The sequence below is a fragment of the Pipra filicauda genome, unplaced genomic scaffold (assembly GCF_003945595.2).
Source record: "Pipra filicauda isolate LSUMZ 115617 unplaced genomic scaffold, ASM394559v2 scaffold210_size2929891_pilon, whole genome shotgun sequence".
NCBI classification, from domain to species: domain Eukaryota; kingdom Metazoa; phylum Chordata; class Aves; order Passeriformes; family Pipridae; genus Pipra; species Pipra filicauda.
Window position 1 is genome coordinate 2907179 of NW_024104322.1, and position 22573 is coordinate 2929751.

General features: G+C 41.0%; 2 protein-coding genes across 2 annotated transcripts; one reads left to right on the forward strand and one right to left on the reverse strand.

Moving 5' to 3' along the window:
• The first annotated feature begins 100 nt into the window (after positions 1-100).
• LSM8 (LSM8 homolog, U6 small nuclear RNA associated) lies at positions 101-6994 on the forward strand. Its single transcript, XM_027731072.2, has 4 exons — positions 101-185; positions 1113-1153; positions 2405-2532; positions 4045-6994. The coding sequence occupies exons 1-4, from the start codon at positions 155-157 to the stop codon at positions 4133-4135; spliced, it is 291 nt and encodes a 96-aa protein (XP_027586873.1). The 5' UTR covers positions 101-154; the 3' UTR covers positions 4136-6994.
• A 6787-nt stretch (positions 6995-13781) lies between these two features.
• LOC120323206 (ankyrin repeat domain-containing protein 26-like) lies at positions 13782-22421 on the reverse strand (the record flags this gene model as incomplete). Its single annotated transcript, XM_039381009.1, has 4 exons — positions 13782-15291; positions 16315-16360; positions 21256-21502; positions 22186-22421. Coding segments are annotated over 4 exons (651 nt in total), but the record flags the coding sequence as incomplete, so codon positions are not given.
• Positions 22422-22573: the final 152 nt, after the last annotated feature.

The following is a 22573-nucleotide window of genomic DNA, read 5'->3' on the forward strand; positions in this document are numbered from 1 at the left end:
CCTGCTTGCCTGCGCATGCGCGCCCCATCTCCCCGTGCCCGACGCTTGGCCCGGCCCCGCCCGGCCGCCGGGCTGTGCGCCTGCGCGCCGGGTCGCGCGTCAGCGTCGCGCGCCGTAGAGGCGCGCGGGGCTGAGCCGCGTGCGGGGCGCCGCCATGACTTCCGCGCTGGAGAACTACATCAACCGTATCCGCCGCGGGGCACGGACGGCGGGGACCCGCCCGACCGGCCTCCCGCTCCTGCGTGGCCGCGGGGGCGGGACGGGACGGGACGGGAGGGGAGCCTGGCGGCGCGGGGCCCTGAGGGCGGGGCTGGTGGCGGCTTGCGTTGCTTGGGCCCTTCCCGGGTGGTAGTGTCGGTTTCTCCGTAAGAGAGATCGGCTCGGCAGGCAGAGCGGAGGTTACAGGAGGTCACTCGGAGAACAGGGTCCCCCAACAGCACCCCGTGCTGCAAGGCGCAGCGTTGCACGATCCGTGGTGAAGAGCGAGATTCGCGGTGGGCCTGCCCCCCCGAGAGCTCCTAACGCGCCTTTAGTTACCACCTTTGCATCACTTGTTCAAAACCCGAGACTTGGGGTTCTTGGAACGCTTTTCGTGCTGTTTTTTTGTACTTCTTGTAACCCATGGGCATTTTCAGTTTTATTCACAAACAGTAAGATAGTAACCCGGAACTATTCAGGATGATGGATATGTGGTCACCCAATTGGGATAATGAGATATTATGGAGATGGAGAATGCTAGGCTTGGGATCACCACTTCAGAGCAGTTTTTTAAGGACTTAAAGTGTTTATAAAACTGTTTATGTTTTTGCAATTTTGAGGCAATGCAGTTAGTAATGGGAAGAGAGGCGAACTCAAATCTTTATTCTGCTTTTAATGCTGTTCATGTTTGTGTATGATTGTCCAGGGTTAGGTTAAGTGAAACTTTAAAGGAGATTTTCATAAAAATGCTATGTTGTCAATTGGTACTATCAACCATGCTGCTTTAAAAAAAATGCTGATAGGCTTTTCTGGCTCCTAATGGCTCTTAAAACCTATATTACATATGAATGTCTCAGAAAATCATAATGGTTTTATTTCAGATATCATTAAACATTTCCTTAATAAACTACCAGGTACTGTTGCAGTAATTACTTCTGATGGAAGAATGATTGTGGTAAGACTTGTATTTTTTAACATTTTATTTTCCCCAATAAAGATTTTCCATCATGGCAATAAAGAAGCTGTGTTAGGATATTCTCAGTTACATATTCACACCATTAAATCATAGAGTACAGAATAATGGCCATAAGGCTTAAAAAAATGTTGTAAATGGTTACTGATTCTTGCACATCAGCTTTGTCCATTGATAATTTTCTGCATACACATGCTTTGACTTTTTTGTCAAATTAAGTTTTCTGTGGAAATGCACAAGAAAATGCATTTCTCTTCAGTAATCTGATTTCTATCTCAAATGTCCTCTTTGTCCTGTAAGCTTTTGAGCTTTCATGGTAGAACCATTTCTTCCAGCATTGGCTGGAGAATTGCTGGAGAATTGCTGTGGGATTTGTTTATGCCTGAAAACCTGAGGATTGGCCAACTTATATATTAGACTGTATAATATTTTGGGTTTATTGCTTCTGTGTTTTGGGGTTTTTTTCTTGCATCACTTCCCCCCTCACACACACTTTTATGCGTATGTGTTTTGAGTGTAACTTAACAGTGTGATTGTTGCATGAGGATTGTATCTTTCTGTCTGTACTTAGCTTCATGCAGCCTCTGGAAAAACAGAAAAACTACTGGCCTCACCAAATCTGTGTGTCTGAAGTCAATCTGATAAACTTTGTGTTGTGCTACAAGATACTTTGTACCAAAAAGATTTGAATGGAGTTGGTATACATGACTCCTTGCTATGTGGTTAGATGATATAAATGAATATTAGCATGATAATTTTAATTTACTAAACACAAAATAATTTACTTCAGAGATACCACTTAAAATTGCTTATTAGGAATGGTTTCAGTATTGTTGACCACAAGAATCCAATTTTTCTGGTATTTGTTTTAGTTAAATATTTGATTTCTAGAAACTTCCATACAAGGAAGACTAAAACAATGTAAAACCAGTAAAATTAGGTTTGTAGAGGTCTGTCACTGATACAAGGGAAACTTTACTTCTTTTAATACTAAAGCCTATTTTAACTTTCAGCATGAACACTCAGTAATAAATGTTCACTTTTCTTAAATTGATTATTGCTTTGAAAATTACTTCCTTTGGCTATTTGTGTTTAATCCAAACAATAAAATCTAAATAGAATATCTATTCTCTAGTACCTTAATTTTGCTACCTTGTTTAAGGTATCTTTGAGAGCAAAGATGATAAATTTAAGAGTTAACTGGAGTGCTTTATTTTTGTATGTTGTTTTCAGGGAACACTCAAAGGTTTTGATCAGACCATCAACTTGATTTTGGATGAAAGCCATGAACGAGTGTTCAGTTCTTCACAAGGAGTTGAGCAAGTAGTGCTGGGATTATACATTGTAAGAGGTGATAATGTGTAAGTATAGCATGTCCTTGTTTAAATCTGTTCATATGAACTTAGTATGTACGTGTGCATGTGTTTGTGTATATATGTATATTATCTGTATAAATCTTGATAGCCCCAGACACCTTGCACCTTTGTATCTGTGAGTAGCACTGTACTGTCAAAGTATTGTCAAAGCTGAGGCAACCAAGGAAGTGTCTGAGTCACCATCCCTGGAGATATTTAAAAGATGTGTAAAAGTGGCACTTAGAGTCAGGGTTTAGTGGTGGGCTTGGCAGTGCTGGGGCCTCGATCTTACAGGTCTTTTCAGACCTCGATGACTCTGATTATGTATTAAAAGAGCAATCATCTACATTTACGTTACAGAAGTGATGGCATTGTAATGTTAAATGTGGTTTTAAACTGAAAGAGGAAAGATTGAGATTAGATGTTAGGAAGAAATTCTTTACTCAGAAGGTGCTGAGACACAGGAACAGGTTACCCAGAGAAGTTGTGGATGCCTCATCTCTGGAAGTGGTCAATGCCAGGTTGGATGGAGCTCTGAGCAACCTGATATAGTGGGTCAAATGTACGAGTTGATACTTGATGTAAATATGCTTATAAAATGAGAGTAAAAGCTCAGTAAATGCAGAGAAAAGTAGCTGATGTGCCCAACACATGGGAGGGTTACAACAGAAGTGGAAAGAAAGCCTGGTAAGTGGGCCTGCTAGGAAGATTACTTTTGCAGCAGCATTCTGAAACTGATGGCAAAAATAATATTCTTTTTTAATCACAACTAGAAAAAGAGTATGTTGTACTGACCAACACATGAGCCTGGGTAGGAGTTTTCATCTTCTAATTCTAATGGATGTTTCTGTACAAAGAAATATCAAGAGTTAAATTTATATCTAGGTACATTTATCTGACATCGTTGAGACATTTTGGAATGCTTTCATCACATTTGACTTAGGCTTTTAAGAAAAAGTAAATTGACACATATGCAAAGGTAGGACTAAGCATGCTACTCTACTAGTAACTTTTCATTCACATACTATAAATGTGTATAAAAAGCCAAGTAATTGTTTACTGCTTCACTCTTTCATCATACCAGATGGCTACAATACTCAAGTATACTCAAAGTATTCTTTTATAGAATTTATTCTAATTTTTTTGCAAACTTAACAAACTTGGAAACATACTCATTACAAGGAATAATGCGGTATTCTTGCAACTCTTAACAAACTGACATTTAATATTCTTATAGGAAGAAGTAAAAAGAATCAACGACTAAGTAACAGTAACTTCAAAGTAGGCAACTCATAAAATAGGGAAGGTACTGGAAAATAAAAGGGAAGAAGCAGTCATAATATAAAGTGCTTCCAGACATTCCAGTGTGCATCACTAGAAGCTTGCAGAGAACATGCAGCATCAATCAGAAAAAGTCAATATGATTAACAACAAATAAGGGTTGTTAAAAGGAAAAAGACAGTTTCTGTTTTAGAAGTGCGTGATTAAGGAATAATAACCTCATTTTTTTTATTGTAGTGCTGTCATTGGTGAAATTGATGAAGAGACGGATTCAGCTCTTGACTTGGGGAATATTCGAGCAGAACCCCTAAACTCAGTTGTGCACTGAAAAGATGAAAATGCACAGGGACTTTGTAAATCTTTGGTTGTACAGACCTATTTAACAACGTGGACAGTTTTTACAAATTGTGTTTGTTTAGACACCAATTTTTTATTATGAATATGTTGTAGTTTTGCATGTAAATTAAAGTTTCTACATTTTACTAAAGATACTTTCATTGGATTTCCTTTGGGGTTTTATGCTGCGTGAGTTCACTGGGAAATGCATGCTGGCAAAAGCAATCAGTATCAGTGATGGTCCTGATAGTGTGTAAATATACCTTGTTCTTAAAATAAGATCTCACTCCTAAAGTTAAACCAAGCTCTTTTCTGTTAACCCAGGATTATGTGGAGGTAGATGTGTAATAGTCCGTTTAACCATCTCTAAGTGTAGTTCTGGCCATAAGTAGAAAACTGTTCCTTGTGGTTGGTTTTTCTTGTGTGTGTGTGTGTGTGTGTGTTTAGTGTAGAAGGAAGAATGTTGAAAGCTTTCACAGTCAAATTAATGGCTTATTCATATAATACATTTTTTGTTGTTTATCAGAGATTGTTCTCTAGTCCTCAAGACTATACTGGAGGTGCAGGAGTTCTTAATGGCTTAATCCTTGTGGAGAAATTAAATTGGAGAAAGAACGACTTTTGAGCAGGAGCACAAAACTTAAATACATACATTTATTTGAAGCCCATTAAGAGAATGAGACCAACTCATTCTCTGTCTTCACCTTTCAGCAGCTGTCATGTTGCTCAAAATGTGGGTAAGATCTACAGAAGGAGAATTGTGTGTTTGCTAATGTGTAACCATTATCTTAGAGTGTAGTTTAGAAGACCCCAGAGTACTTTTGGTAGGTAAGTTATTTATTTTCAACAAAACTTGCTGCAGTATTGAATATAAGGGTCTCATGTAATCATAATCACATGTAGGCCTCTTACAAACCAGCAACAGCCAAGTTAAGTGGGACAAGCTCTGTGCAGTGTAGTGTGTTTTAGGCCACATCCTATTGACTACCCAGCAGAAATGCTGGTATGGTGGCAGCAAGAGGAGGTCAGTACTATTGAACAAAGCTGTTTTCTGTGTCCATGAGTGTGCCAACAGGCCCAGTATTTTTTCCCTCTAAAAATGTGCTGTCAAAAAAAAAAAAAATTAATGTGCAAGTTTGAGGGGTTTATACTGATTTTAATATTAAGTGGGATTCGGTACTTTTCATTGCAAGTTCATTGGAAACCAAATACATTGAACTGAAAATATTTGTTCTTCATAAAATCTGTCTCTCAGTTCTTGTAACTTCCAGCTTGTTTTCTGAGATTCTTCTTGATGAAGCATGCAAAGCCTTGCTAACCTTTTTTCATATTTGTCCATCTTGTGATCTAGTAATGTGTTGTAGTTTTCTGTCCACATTTCTGCAGGGAATTGCTGAGCAGGCATCAAATCAGGCAAATCGGGGGTTTTCTCTGATTACCGAAAGTCAGTAAAATCTGGCTGTAATTAGTTAAGTCAAAAGAATCAATCAGTTTCATTAAACAGTCAATAAAAAAGCCCTTTGGCAACTAAACACTGATATTGGCACAAGAGAAAAGAAAGTGAATAGTAATGATAAAGAACAAAGAAAGATTATTAAATTAGCTACTTTAGAGTGCAGAAAAAAAATGCAGAGGCAAAGAGGAGTATCAGGATGAGCTGATTTTTAATACTCTACTCAGCCTTGGGTGTATTAGGAGTGTTATAGTTGAAAGACAAGTTGAACACTTGTGTAGAAGCACTGGAAAGACTGCGGAAATCTGTTGCTTTGTAGCTGAGGAATTAAGTTTGAAGCTGAGTCATGGAATGCTAATGCATATGGAGACCATGTGCCTTGAGCACATCATTTGCGAGGCAACTCCTTGGTCCTGTACTTGTTTAAAGATTTAAAATATGATGAGCTGCTGATGTGAGTTGAAACTACTTTATCCTTGAAGTGCTGATCTCAGATACAAAACTGGAACCCACAGTAGTGAGGTTTATCCATAAAATCCAGGGACTGACCAGATGAGAAATCCAAGTCATTCAGAAATTGCTGAAGCGTGATCTGGAATATAAGTTTCACAGAGTTTGCTGTTTAAAACACAGATTGCAAACCCTGTCTTCCCTTCAGGTGAGTTACCTCAGACATTGCATGCACTTTTTCTGGGCTTGAGATCCTCTGTGTGCCCAGAGTTGTGAGGAGCTACAGCTTGAGAAAGTTGTATCTGCTCTGACAGGCTAACCTAAACTTAGAGCATTCTCTATCTTGAAAAAGGTAAATTTAAGCTCCCTTTTAGAAAAGGATCCTAACAAAAAGTGCTGGCCCAAAAAATGGGTTGATTATATGCAGAGCATTGTGAAGTCGACTTCTGCAATGAGATAAGCAAAGGATGGCCAGCTCACAGGACTGGTTGGGACTGTGGGCTGTAACTGAGCCCTGTTGAGATGGAGCCCTGCTCAGAAGTAAAGTTCTATCTAAAACCTTAAAACCAAAACCCGTGGAAGTTGCTTGCCTTTATGCTTATCAGCAATGTAAAGTTTTTCAGAGTTGTGATTTTTGGCTTATGTTCACATTTTGTTTCAATTTCTGCTCCAACATTTCCTTCAATTTGATGCCATTGGTTTAGGTCTGGATTTGACCAAAGCCTCTTCTGGATGTACTGGTGAAGGGATCAAGGCCAGCAGACATAGTCAGAAGGGGATTATTGAAATCAAATCTAGAACTTTATATGCTTTTTAAAATTATAACATGCAATTAAAGCCTTGTGAACTTACTGGGGCTTTAATCTATAGGGGCTAACTGGGTCCCTGTAAGTATATGGTTCAGAGAAGCACTCAATAAAACAGTATTTCATGCAGGAAGTTGAATTATAACCAGAGTATTTTCATTATTTCAGTATTTCATTGAATCAAGCCTGTAGCACCGTCCAAGCTGGAAAACAGGTCACTAATGAGAGTAACTATTTTATGTCATTATTTTCATAAATGAATCAAAGTAGGAAAAATTAGTGGGATTGAAACCAGAAAGTGGACATAGAGTGATGGCCTAGTATTAGTGATTCTGAAAAAGAAAGCTAGAGAATGTTAGTCCCCAGCAAAGGAAGAGGAAGAGTAGAATGGAAGCTCAGCATGTGTGAAGCTTCTGTATGCATCTTGACAGCAGGGGAACTACTAATGTGAGTCATGCCTATGAAACACAAGATGATTTATGCTTGCTAGTTATATTTGGTCTATGATACATTTTGGCACCTGTGTAAGCAACTCTACTAATTTTTAATAATTGGGTTCTTATTTCTGCTTTACAGTTGGGTAAACTGCAGTTTATTCTTAGAATAATGAAAATAAGTCTGTGGATGTTTTTTTCAAAGTGGAAAAGTTCTTCAGTTGCAGTAAAGATCCAGAAAAGCTGTGTCATATCAATTGGTTTTAGCTTCTCTGTTGCTCAAATAATAAAGCATACTTCAAGTACCAGGTATTCACAAACAACCATGAAACCCAGATGTGCCAGAAGGTCACAGATAAAACCTTGAGATGAGAGAGGGGAAACTTGTACCAGACTTAGCTTAAAAACATATGAGAGAAGATAGTAAAAAGCCAGGTGTTTGTCCTGGAAATCCTGTTCCTGATAGGCTCTTTCAGTGTGCTCTGTTTTGTCTTAGAGTCCCTTTCAGGGGCCTTTTTTTTACAGTAATTTTTACAGTAATGGCAGAAATGCTGATATTTCTTACATCAGCAGCATTTTCCCTGAATAAAAGCTCCACTGACGCAGGTGGAAATCAAAGCCAAAAACACAATAGCATTCAGACTTTTGCCAAGAACTCCTTGCTAGCACTAAAAGCAAGACCTTATCTACACGGTAATATCTTCCTTCCTGGAGCCTTGTAGCACGTTCCAGGAACTCAGACTTGCGTAGAACAACGTGCTGCTGCTTTTCAGCCTTAAATCAGTAACCATCAGTGCCACTGAATGCCAAAAAATTTCACTCAATGCTCAACTTCTTTCCTGCTACTTGCACTTTTAGATAAAAGGTGTTCATTACTTCAGGGAGTGCAAGAACATGTGCATGTACTGGTTTTGTCCACTGAAACATCTTTAATGGTTATCCTGAAGTCTTCTTGTTGTTTTATACTCTATCTTATTTTTAATTTAGTGTTGAAGTCAGCAGTGGTGATTACAGTGCTCTGCATAGAAACAGGAGTGAAAAGTGTTCAGGTGGAGAAATTAAAGAAACTGGATTTTAAGTAGCATAATCCATAAAAAATAGAAATAAGCGGGATAGAAACCTGTTGAATATGAACAAAGTTGGGCTTTACAGCAGTGATCATTGTAGTAAAATTCCCTTTAACACAGATACAGATGTTGTATCTGCACATTACTCATGAGAAATACTGAGAATGTGTGAGAAAACATTCACAGAAATATTTTAAGGCAAATGGAAGCTTCCTATCCTAAAATGCTACTTTTTAATTATGGTTCTTGCTTTGTATTTTTGTGCTTAAATCTTTGGGAATTCTCACTTGTGTAATTTCAGACTTCAAGTCTGCTTATGATGCAGATGGAAACCTGTATGCAGATGAATGCTGTGATGTTTCTGCAGCCTGGTCAGAACTGCTGGTGGTGTATGGCTGGGATCTGCAGCATTCGCATTGACCAACATGTAGGTGATGTAGTGTCCTCGGATACAGGGGATAGATTGTCAAAATTGTATTCAAAGCAACATGCATGCAAAAGACCAGGAAAAACATGTAGCAATAACCCCCGTTGCTATCTATAGCTGTCTCAAACTCAGTTTATAGCATTTCCAATTAATCAAACCATTTCTTGCCGACTGCCACCTAAATACTGCTGCATCTATACCATTTCATACATACAGACTGGATGTATGGGAGCTCTGTTTTGCAGTGAGTTACTGGACTGAACAGAAGCCAAGGCAGGAAGTGATTATGGCTAAGGAGCTGATGCTGACTGAAAATGTGTGATGCTGCAGAGGAAATATCACACAATAGAACCACAGTTAGTTTGGAAATAGATTTAAAAAACAGCACATTCGGATGTAAACAGTCAATAGGACTGGGGCCAGCCTTTCTCCTAACAATCAGATCATTAGAAGTAGAACCGTGCAGAATGATTTCTATGATTAAACTGCAAGTGCAAAATCCATGAAAGCATGTGCTCATTAATGTTTAACGGAAACAGCCTTCTTGCTTTTTGCCATATTTCTTCTCTGGGTTGTCCTAACTCATCCTGGATACAAGAGTCAGGCATAAGTCCAGCTTAAATCTAGGAAGTGCAAATGCTCAAGGACTTTGAAAAGACAGGCTTAGATTCTTTTTTGTAACTATAATAGGGTAGGATCACTCTCTGGAATTGCACTTTTGATTTACAAGATTGCTTCCATGAAAAGTCATCAGCTCACATTTAATTAAAATTGTCAGGATCCAAGTGGAAACAGTCTCTGATGAGAAACAGAATAGAGTTGGTGATTGTTATCATTTAAGTGATGATTGTTATGTGGGTGAAGGGGACGGCTCCCTGATTTGTCTAGAGCCTACTTTAACTTCTTGCATTGTTTGTAACATCCATCAAGTAATTTTGAGTTTTATGCTCTAACTTCCGATTCCACCATTTTATGGAAGTCCAGCCAGTACAGAAAGCAGTAAGAAAGACAAGCATTAGTATGTTTGTATGTATTAATTTCATTTGTGGATAAGACGTACAATGCTTTACAATTACACTGTATGTGCAAGTAGTTTTGAGTTTGGTTCTAATTATGCTTTTTCTGAGTTTCAGCATCAGTGTCAATGTCAGCAGAATTGCCCTTAGCTAAAAGGAGGCAGGCTACCTTACTGCTAATGCCACACTTCAACACAGGTGTGCCCTGAGCAATGCCCTTCATCATCTTGGGCCTTAAAGCAGCTGAGCTTTATTTATGAAAGTACAGAAGTTTCCATGTACTCTGCCATGGGCCACCTGAGCCTTAGTAACTTAACGAAACAAGAAACTTCTCAGATGACAAAGGTCCTACTACAGCACCAAGAAAGGCTTTATCAGTGAAGATAATCTAGACATAAGGAAGTTTTGCCACATAAGTGGCAAAAGCCACTGAGCCACCTCTTTTCCATGCACTTCTGGTACATATTTTTATCTGTTTGCTCCTGAGTGAATGCCTAGAACATCTACACATCTTGTCTTCCATGTTCAAAATGAAAGCTAATTTTTCTCACAGTGACTTAGGTCTAGAGGGCAAAATACAGGTGCAGGATTTTGTTTAGGAATAAAGTCGGAAAGTAATACAATCATTTCTGGAGAGGAGATTAAATTCAGCCCATGTTTAAAGTAACTGTTTCTTCATCCCAAAACAACATCACCCCACCCTAAATATGTACTTTTTTTGATGGAAGAAGTCTCAGCTCCATTGCGGATACCAAGAAACTAACCAGGTTTTAAAGCCCAGCTTCTTCAAAATGTCGGTGCATTCCCAGGATACAGCCCTGCAACTGTAGGGAGGACATCATAAAACAATTTGAGTTTATTAATAGTAGATACAAAGGCATGTTGTTGATTAGGTTGCTCTGAAAAATTGCGTGGAAAAGGGAGATGAAATGTGCCTGTATCATTCAGAATTCCTTGGTAAATAATTTCTGCTCCAGCTGCGTAGATGCTGTGAAAGAACTGTTAGCTTTGTACTGCGTTACGTTTGCCTTGATGTGCTAAAAATATGTAAGCACGATCCTCTTTCATGAAAAGCCATTCAAGAGGAGCATTTGAGTTGGATATTAACTGTCTTCTCATTCTTGAAACAGGGAATGTAGTTGTATGTACGGGATTTTGGTAATACAACTGCGGATAAAAAAGTGACTTTTCACTAAGGCTATAGCAATCAACAATTCATTGGCAAGGTGACTGGCAGCACTGTTGACATAGGTATCACAAGTGTTTATAAACGTGAAGGAGGCAGTTTTTTGCCTAGAGCTCCATTACATTGTCCTTGTCATTTGCAATACACAGCTGTACTCATAAGGCCCCACTAGTACATGGTCCAAATTATCCTGAATAAAGCATGGACTGTGCTGCTTGCCTATGTAGTTCATTGTCCTCGTGCTTATAGCAGTGATTAAGTTAATAGTAATAATTAATGATTAATAATTCATACTGCTAGTAAGTAGTAGAATGGTCAGCTATTACAGTAACCTCAGCTAAAGTACTGCTTAAGCTTAGGATAGTGATCCTATGTATTGTCATGTAATGTGGTATCAGCTGTTTTCACTGAGCACCAAGAATCAGCCACACACTTTTAAAAATAGGTTTTTCACTACTTAACAAAAAACCAAACATATCATTTTTGAAGTTAATGAATTGACCAGACTTTCCTTTATTGTTATGCTAGATGTTAACACTGGCTTTCAGTTTGCTTTGTCCAGCAGTCAATAAATCATGGAATCAGAGAATATACTGAGTTGGAAGGGACCCGTGAGGAACATCAAGTACTCTTGGCCCTCCACATGACACCCCAAGAATCACACCATGTGCCTGAGAGTGTTGTCCAGACACTTGAACTCTGTCAGGCTTGGTGCTGTGACCACTTCCCTGGGGAGCCTGTTCCAGTGCCCCACCACCCTCTGGGTGAAAAACCTTTTCCTGATATCCAACCTAACCCTCCCCTGACTCAGCTTTGTGTAATTTCCTTGAATCCTGTCACTGGTTACAAGTGTGAAGAGGTCACTGCTCCTGCGCTTCCCCTCATGAGGATGTTGAAGATTGCAGTGAGGTCTCAGTCTCCCCTTCTGCAGGCTGAACAGACCAAGTTACCTCAGCTGCTCCTCATACAGTTTCCCTTCCAGGCCCTTCACCATGTTCGCTGCCCTCCTTTGGACACTCTCTGAGAGCTTAATATCTTTCTTATATTGTGGTGCCCAAAACTGCACACAATATTCAAGGTGAGGCTGCACCAATGCAGAGCAGAGTGGGACAATTGCCTCTTTTGATGGGCTGGCTCAGCAAGAGCCAGCAGTAAAGAAGCATTTACTATTGGCTTTTCTGGGCAAATAGATCGTGTAGCTTGTTTGGTTTCATTAACAGATTATTAATTAGATTATTATCTCTATATCCAGATAAGGGTGGTGAGAGGTGCCTTGAAGGTAAAGGGAAGATGAAAACAGGACAAAGTTGGTCAGTATGCTGACAGGAGACCAGTTATATTTCCTCTGCAAAGCATCAATGATGCAATTAGAGCTGCAGAGGTCAGCAACGAACTCTAAGCAGGTCTCTGGATATTTCAGAGGTCAAGGCCCACTGGCTGGACATGCAAGGACTACAGAAGCACTACTCAAACAGCCTTTAATCAAGTGTTCAAGACACTACTCTGGCTATAACAAAAACTAATCATGTTTTGGAGCTGCAATTCAGTGCAACATTCTGAAGACTGGAAAACCCAGATTACTTATTACATCATTTGCTCTTGAGTAAAAAACCAACTGGTATAATTAGATTTTCTAAAACAGAATTGTATATTCTGTACAATCAAATTACAAAATCTAGTAATCCACCCACGATACTGACCTGAGTTTCTAACATACCTTAGCAAGAAAGGAAATTAGGAGACATGGTTGCTTTCTCTTTGGAAAGAGATCAGGAAGTCCCAAAACCTAAATTTGACTGTTATGGTGCAAGCCAGAGAAAGCTGTGCTAAAGGAAAGAAACACGCACCACTCTCCCTCTGTCCATGGAATTACTCACATAATGGTAGAAGGCTACCAGATTGGCATTTTCCCCTTTACAAACCCATGCCAGCTCCTCCCCATCATCGTTTTGTCCCTAACATCTTCAGAAATGCTTCCAGGAGAATGTGCTCCATCAGCTTCCCAGGCAGTGAGATGAGGCTGACTGGCCTGTAGTTCCCCAGCTCCTCTGTCTTGCCCTTCTTGAAGACCAGACAGGTATTTCCTGGCTTCCAGGCCTCAGGAGGCTTCCCTGATTGCCCTGGCTTCTCTGAGATCATCGAGTGTCCTCGCTGTGACACTGGAGATGGACTTTAAAGTGAAGGAATGGACTGGATTTCTCTTTAGCCTCTCCTCCCCACCCCCTTGTAATTGCTGTCACCTGCTGCTTTGCCAGATGCCAACAGTGAATTTCTGCTCTGCTGCTCCAGCAGCCAATGGGCAGCACACAGCAGGCAGGAAGAAACTTTCAAACACGTCTTGTCCCAGTTTGTCCCAATGACAACACAAAGTGAAGGCCCAGAGGTTCTGCACCAGCTTTCTCAGGGGAGAGACGCTACAATGCACCGCAAGCAGGCTGAAGAAATTTCCTTTTATCTTTGAGGGCTACAAACAGGGATTTGCCTGTGTTTTATGGCTACCAGAAGCTCACCCACTACCTTCTCCCCAGAGGGAGAACACAAAGAGGATGGCTCTAAAGCACTGGAAGAGTCTGGCAGCTGATTAGTAGCAATAGCTCACCTGTAGGCCATGATCTTAACACGACTGTGCTTCAAGACTTCAAGGAGGAAGGGGACACATTTGCCTGGCCTCTGGGACAGGCTGAAGATGCAGCTGTGAGCAGAGCTGAAGGGAGCAGAGGAGAGCTCTGGAGAGTTCTATGGGCAGAGAAGGGGTGTAAAAGCAATGTCAAGAAGGGGAACAATAAAACAAAAGGCATGTCCTGGATTGCAAAGTTTATTAAATATCAAGTTGAATTATACACAGTGTATTAGCTTCACAAAATTGTATTCATATAAAAAGGAAGAATGTCACAGCAGCATTTAATGCTTTCCTCGCTGACTGTTAAATCCTTGAATTAGTAAACTCCCCCAAATTTTTCCAGTCTTCTTCATCTCAGTACAATCATTCTTACATACATCTTTTCCAGAACTGGGACTTTGTTCTATACTCTTCGGATTGCTGGTGACTTTTCAGGATGGGAAATGACAACTCAGATCTTCATTAACAACTGGTAGTTCCCTGAAATAAGTAAAGTTGCTTGTAAGGTTGACACAATGTCCCACCACATCTGGGCTAACAGCTGGGCTACAGACACCGTATCATCAGCTGTTAGCAGCAACAAAAAGACTGCCTATCCTATCACAGAAGTTCTGGAGAGTACTGAGGAAACTTAAAGTTGATGCACTAACATTCATTTTTTTCCCTCCGATTAGAAATGTTTTGGGTGCACCATAGGTTTTGATGCAAGAGCTGCAAATGTCTGAAACTGCAGCAATTTTTAATACAGAAATCAACACCAATACTGTGAAAAGGTACTGAGTTTGTGCCCATTGCCTCTCATGGTATTCAAGTGTACTGTGTGCGTGACTGAGCTCTATCACAGGCTGCCCGTGGAGCCTCTGGAGTCTCCCTCCTTGGAGGTATTCAAAAGCCAATTCAGATGTGGGCAACTGCCTCTAGGTGGTCCTCCTTCAGCAGGGGGGCTGGACCTGATGACCTCCAGAGGTTCCTTCCAAACTCACCCATTCTGTGATACAAAACAAACAAACCAAAAAGACCATATAACAACTCTTAGTACTACTACATACTCGGTCATTTTAAACCTACATTGCATAAAGTGATGACAATGTAAAGTACCCTTTTCTACAGCTTGAACACCTGTAAAACTTTATCAGCAGAAACAGTCACTGCATCAGGACTGAAGCAGCAGGGTGAAAGCACATCAAATAATGTCCTAAACATTAAAATAACACTGGAAACATTCCAAACACATTGACTAAAATGATTTAACAGAACAAAGCAAACGCTAATGCATTGACCATAATAAGAAATAAATTTGATGATTTTGTCAACCTCAAGAGTCAAGATCAGTCAATCTGCGAGTCAGAAAAAAATGAATGTGGTTCTTATTGTGAGTGCAAAAGAAACCACCTATGCATCAATAAACCAACAGGTAAGTGCAATGTGCTTGACATCCATTGAATACAGTTTATGAGTTTATATTCCAACTGCAAGAAACATGTTTTCACATCTGAACTGAGGGATGGGAAACCACAGATGCACTATGAAAACCAAATGATTTCCAGAGCCTTTCATAGCATTTCGTTCAAATCAGGTAATTTTTGGTTAAAACATCACGGTACTCCTCTATTGCTCTGCAAAGGGGATCCTGGTCCACTTGAAGATTTTTTGAAGATCCAGCAGATCCCCTTTCAAGTTCAGCAGTAGCTGGAGAGAAAAGACACAAGATTCATGGCATTACTTTTATAGCAGACAGGGCAAAATAAGGCAAGGCAAGAACATGACAGGCAACAGAAGAGACTGCAATCCAGACAGAGACTTTAAAATTTCCAAGGGAACATAACAACGGAAGGGCTAGGTGCAAAGGAAGAAACCCATTTTTTCCACAATTGCTTATCCATCAACAGCATTTCTAAAGCAAGTGGAAGACATTCTGGAGGCTACACACTGAATACCTTCAGGCAATCCACAAATGACTCACAAACGTGCTAAACAGCCCCCCCCCCCCCCGAAGTCTCTGCTTTCCTTTTATGTTCAAACCAGTGATTTATTGGCACACTACTACTACACAGCACCAGACACTGCAAAGCAGTAACTCTGGAGGAAGAATTCCCATGGAACAGGTGCATTTCCTCTTTGGACACCTGGCCTCAAATTCTACAGCATGTTTTATGCTACGTACGGCAAGCACTGAACTGATATTTGCTGAAAAAATACTGAATACTCTTTTCCTAAAGACAGATTATCTTTTTTGTCACTGATCTTCTTGCTTATTCCAAAAAAGACTGCACCACCTAAGCTACCAAGACAAGCCATGAATCACAGAATCATAGCAAAAATCAGGAACCAACAGCAAAGAATGGGTATGGTGCGGTTTAGTGCTGAATGCCATCGGTGTACATGGGAGGGGAAGTGATGGCTGAAGCTTATAAAAATCTTATCTCGTGGCTGCTTTGCTGTTTGTGCTTGAGATGAACTCTAGTGAAGGGCAACTTCAGCTTAAGCCAAGGGTTTCTTTGCGCTTGGCTTTTTCCAGGCAACTGCATAACATTGTACGCAACATTTTGGTAAGCAGGAAGTTTTCACATTCAAGTCTCAACTGGAAGGCTAGCAGAAAAAAAACCAAAAACCTACTTATCACAGGAACTTGAAAAAAATGGCTTGAGAGCTGTCAAGCTAGAAATAGTCACCTTTTTCCTTAAAAACCCTCCTAACATAATGACAGATTACCTTGTTGAAGGTCTCTAGTGATTTTTTCATCCAGTTCCTGTCGTACCTAGAATTAAACAGAACATACAGAGTTAAGATTTACAGTTAATACAGAGTTTTGGTACTATTACCTAAATATGACTGTTAAAACTCCTAAAACATTCTTAACCTCCACAGATAATGTCACAATAATATAATTCCACAATAATATAATTCCAAATAGAGACATCTTGGTTGGGGGGTTGATTTTTAGTGAAGAGAAACTCTGAGTCAGCCAGGCTGCAGCATTCTCATTGCTGAGCCATGAATGGTAATAGTAGTGCAAAACAAGCTGTAACTTACTAGCTGGGTTATAACTGGGCAACTGAAAAATATCAAGAAAGCACAGTGGAGTTATTGCAATGAGGATATAGCTAAAGTTGATCATCCAATACATGTGCAGACCGTCAGCTAAATGTTGAGATATGCACAAGTGCCATCCACAGGGAGCATTTCAGTTGACGCTGGCTTCTGCAGCTTCCAAAGGGAAGAGGTGCAACAGCAGCTGCTGCAGGGTCGACATATATCATTGTATAGGAAAAAGCATGTGCCAGTATTCTTCTTTTCTTCATCTTAAGATGAAAAATGGAAAGAGCTCCTGCAGGTCAGGCCAAGACTTTTCTTTATTGTTACTGCAAATACCATGACACCCATACATAAAAATATAGAGACACCAGTTTTTCTTGCAAAATCTGTACTAAGAAAAAAACCCAACAGCTAGAGCTTCCTCATAGCAAGCGGGTTTTATTACACAACAAAAGTCAGCCCAGATCACTAGACAGGAGAACTTAATCCTGTCTCCCCTAGAAGGTGGTTATTCTAGGGGATAACTAAGTTATTCTCACTAATCATTCTGATTTCAAAGTCTTCCTAAGAAGAAATCAGATCTTTGAAGAGTCATAGACCAGGTGCTCTATGCTACCGTTCACATTTGATGATACTTGTGACTCCTACATTGTTTCTGTCAAGTCTGTTACACACAGAAGTGAATTCCAAAATAGATACCAAGCAGCTTCCAGGCCTACGATGGCCATGAAGATGCTGAAGGCTGTCGACCACATGAGCTATGTTGAGAGGCTGAGAGAGCTGTGACTGTTTCTTTACTGGAGTGGAGAAAGTTCGGGGGGACGTTCTCTGGGCATACTAATGACCTGGTGGGGGGAGTAAAGAAATTGGAGCAAAAATCTCCTCGGTGATGCCAAGTAACAGAAGAAGAGGGATGGGAAAAATCAAAATAGAGGAACTTTCATTTTAACACAAGGATTTTTTTGTTGTTGTTCATTTGGTTCTCCTACAGGAGAACCACCACCCAGTGGTACTTCATTGGAATAGCCTTTGCCTTTGCAGATAGAAGAGGGGAGCACAGAGTTGAAAGAACAATGGAAAAGGTCCTCCCCCCCAAATCCCCAAACCTCTAATTTTTCTCAAGCAGGTTCAAGCAACAGCAAAATCCTGGGTAAAAGGCACTCACCCCCCCCCAGCACATGAAATGAGACACAGGTAACAGAAAAAAGCAGGAAAACTAATGCCTAGACCAAAAGACGACCTAAACCCAGGACTAATCCAAAGTAAAGCAGTAGTACTGGAGGAGTTAGAAGAAACCACTTTCCCTGGTTTATGAAGCCCTCAGAATGACCAGAAGCTCCACAGGACCCTCTGCAACATGTGTGGATGAATCAAGAGAAGAAAAAGCTCTTCTTTGACTCTTATATATTCGATTAACCTTTCTGTACTTCTCATCCCCACCTGAGGAAAGAGAAATGGGTGGAAGTAAAGTCAACACATGGATTTCTGAAAAGGGAATGAAGAGGCCTTTGAATGAAAATACACCTTTGAGGATTATAATGTGTCTCCACTGTTCTCCCGCTCCTCTGGAGAAGGCATCACAGCTGATGAGCCCAAACCTCCTGAGCAGGCACTTCTCACTGCACAGCTCTTCAGGCAGTACCATACTGGGTTCCCTTGCAGCAGTCACCATCTCAATAATTCTGCTTCAGGAAGCGGTGCCGACTTGCTACTTACCCACAGGAGCTTCTTGAGCACAGAGTAAGTTGGATCCTGTAAGACTCCAGGAGATGATACTCAGAGTCTAGGAACTCAACTTCAGAGCAGTACTGGTACTCCAGATATAACTGCTGGTACTATCCAGAACTTTCTAAATAGCAGAACAGGCAAGGAGGGTAAAGAGCCTACTCTTCTAGTTTAAAGAAATTCCATTATAATAGATGAAATCCAAGCATCCAGTGTCATCTTATGGAGGGTGAAGTACCACAGAGGCCATAACATTACAAACGCAGAAACCACAAAAGTACTCGGCAGCAGTCACTCTCTCAAACTAACAAGTGCAAACCGTTTCCAGCTTTAGGCAAAGGTGAATGCATCAGTAAGTTTTAATCAGAACCTAACAGCATAAATAGACAAAATATTTCCAGTACTACCCAAGGTTAAACAGTACTGGCTACAAACCTTGTCACGTATCTGGCTGCAAAGAGAAGAAAGAGAAGATTTTGATTAAGGAGCTGAAAAAGAAAGAAAACCAGCCTGAAGTTCAAAGGTCTTCAGTGGGAAATAAGAAACATGGCCTACACGTACACAAGGCAAGCAAAAAAAGCTAGCAATACAAGGACCACTAAAATACAAGAGGGCAGGTGGAAAATGGAACTAGAAAAAGAAAAGAAATTGAGAGAGAGAACAGGAAGCAGACATTCCCTTTCTCATCTTATGTAGGGAAACTGGTTTCATCAATCCACCAATTCACACTGGCTGCAGCCAGCAGAGTTCACTATTCTTCTCTGTGTCATGACAACCACATTCATTTTCCCCAGCCTTTGGCACAGAAGTTAGGATTTAAGCTTGATGGTTCTTAAATGTAACAACAGGCCTCCAGTCCAAAAATCTTCTTGGAACACGCATTCCTTGCCTTGGGCTATGGACTAAGGCCACAGTACGGACTTACATTGTGGTACATGGACCACTAACAGTTCCTTCTGTTTTTGACCCAGAAAGGGAAGGTCAGGTTGGGATCGAAGCAAGCCCCCAAACTAAGAAACAAAACCCCTCCAGACATCAGTCATTGAAGGGTGGGGAAATGTCATATGTAGTTGTTCATCAACTTCCTTGAGAGTATGCTCAAGGCTGTGAGACAGACGTGGCCTGAAAAAAAACTGTATGGGTGCTGTTGCAGTCAGGACACTGAGTGAGAACAGAGTGAGAACAGATCACCATTCTCAGATCTAGTGCATTCTTTTCTTGGAATCAACTCAACTGTTTTCCACAAGTAGATCTGGGAAGCAGTTGTTGCAAAGCGTTGAAGCAGCCTATATAGCGCTTTGAACTACACATCTGCATAAATTAGCAACTGGATAAAACAATGAGCCATGAAATAACCTGTAGAAATATTTAATTTCTGTAACATCCTTCAGGGAAGCCAGGAAAGCAGTGAAGGTTTCTGTCTTAATACTGACAAAACTTTGAGATGCCCAGAGTTTTCTTCTGGAAAATCACAATGGAAAGGGCGAGCTGAAGACTGTTGCTGTAATTCAGTTTTAGGAAGCACTGGGTACTCCCACTGTCCTTCCCCTCACTATCTGTTTTCCCTGTTCTTTTTCAAAAAAGACACAGCTGTCAACTCTTTTCAAGTAGGGCAGCTTTTTTCCTCGAACAGGAATGGTTTCCTCCTTTGCCTTTTCCTTCTTTTAACATCTTGCTGCCATCTCTCTGTCCTTTCTTTCCCTCACTTGTTCCGTGCTCCCTGCCCCTCCTGGTCTTCTCCTTTTCTCCCTTTTGCATTGGGTCCCTGAAGTGTGCTTCCTTTCTAGTGCTTGCCTGCAGAATAAACCCTGCAGATGGTACAGCACTAATTACCTCACGAGTTCTTTCCGTAATGCCTGTCCACGCCTCTGCCCTCAAAAACGCGTTCACAGCGGTACAGAAAAGTTCCTGTCTGTAACTGCCGCTGCTACGCATTACCTACGCTGCTTGGCCCCTTTTCATCTCCTTGGTGTTTTTGTCTTCAACCAGGTGCTGTATGTAGACACCTTGTTGAAATGGGTTCTTTCCAATGGAGGTGAGGGGACCAGTGAACTGAGATGGACTTCAAAGTGAACAAATGCTTCTCACATTCATCCAACAACTAAACACACTAACTCAACAGAGAAGCTTGGCCATGCCTCAGTCCCATGCTACGTGGCTGTCCCACTGATTACAACTACTGGTGTGTGGTTTCCACGTCTCCTGGTATAATGCTCTGCATTCTGGAAGGGATGCGCTATCCCACTGACTGCTGATCACAGGGCATACTTGGACCAGTGCTATTGCAGAGGTTGCAGCATTGCTGCACAATTAGAAGGCTGTGAAGACTTCCCAAGGAGTAGGTAGTTCTGCTGTTTCATGTAGTAAGACGTAGCAGGAACTACAGGAACAAATGCCTCCTATCCATAGTAACATATTAAAGCAAGGTCCAGTGAAGAAACTACTAGAACAAAGATCAATGATGAAGAAAATGGGGTCTCACAGATGTCTGCTGGCATTTGGCACTCATGGTGGGTGACATTAGCCACTTGAAATAGGTCACACATACCATACATGTAAATTTAGTGTGGAACTTAGATGGGGGGTTCGTGCCCCACAGTGCTCTTTACCACAGTTTGTCTTGTAAAAGAATGTAGTTACACAGTTCATTGCTTTGATTTCAATATTTTTTGGCCTTTGACTACCCTGGAAAATTTGTACAAACCTGATGACCAAAAGTCTTCGGCCTTACCACATATAGCTGTGTACAGTTCTGAGGATTAGCAGTTGCTCTGGCATATTAGAGAGTATGTCATGGAACAATAAATGGATTCGAACTTTAGGCTAAAAAGGATAACCTTGCATACAGATTCTCCTCAGCAGTAGTCAAGAACAGCACTTCAAAATGCTCACCTTGGCCACATAGGCTTCAACTCTGTTTCTTGGTGATAATGTGTTTTCTGTTGGGCTTAGGAAGTTTCCTCCAAGACTGAGACTTCTGTTCAGTCCCAAACTGTTCCCAAGATGTCCCAGGCCAGTTGAATACAGAAGTGGACTTGCAGCCAGATGTCCGCTGACAATGCTGCTTGTGATTAAAGATTTGCTTCTATGGCGCTCCCGAAGGAGCTTGGTGTTGGCCTCTGCAAGTCTCTCATTAGCTCTAAAACATTCAGAAGCACACAGAGAGTCATCTTTGGCAGTAAGGCTTTTGCAAAGTTACCCTCCACATCCTTGACTACTACTCGACTTCTAAAAGCCAGGGGCATTAAGAGTGTCCAAAACAAGCACATCCTTTGATCTGAGCTCGTTCAGAGGGCCTGTTTCTAAGAAATCACACTAAGTGCAAGGAGCAGCAAGTGTCACCTCCATAAGAACGCTGGCCTACCCTGGCCTTCTCAAGGAAAGCTCAAACCTCAGACCCTCTGCCAAAACAGAAGCCAAGAAAGAGCGTTCTTATTTTTGATGCACAGAATCCAACTCTGTTCTCCGAGAGGCTTCTCTCCTTATTCAAACAGTAAAGGGCACAAGATCCATCTTTTCTGTCCCACACAGGATGAGGAGATTAGAGATTGGCAAAAAGACTGCCTGCTAGAACAACATCAACTCGAAAAAGACACCAATAATGCCATAATGGCGCTACTGTGGTGTTCCTGCTGGAACTCTTAAAGAGAAAGGAAGACAGGTCTGATGAAGGGAAGGGGTCTTAAGGGACTTTCCCCACAAATATGCCCTGTTCTGCTTTCACACATCAATGCTGGCGAGATGTAAAAAAGGGATTTTAGAAGGAAAATGCACGAGGAAAAAGGAGTGTGTTATTACCAGTCCAGAAAAGCATGGACTTACCTTTCCAGTTTCTTGGCTAGGCCTTTTCTGGTTTTCACTTCCTCCAGATACAGCTCTCTGTATTTTTCCACTTCTGCCTGGGTGGATTCTTTTTGAAAAGTACTGTCTTGTTGGGTATTTTTTATCCTGTCCAGTTCACATTCAAGATCTCTAATTCTGTCTTTTAGCTGGTTTCTTAGTGAAGCATGATGACTGGCTCTGATTTGTTCTAATCTGTCCTGGGAGGCTGCCTGTGCCTGAAGGAGACAGTGCACCTTCAATCACCACAAGCAAAAGAGAACTCTCTCCAGCAGAAAATTGCATGTACCCAATTTCAAGGCTTTACTCAGAGAGGCAGCTGTGCCTCCTCACTACCAGCAGCAATGAAAGTAGAGCCCTGGAACTACTA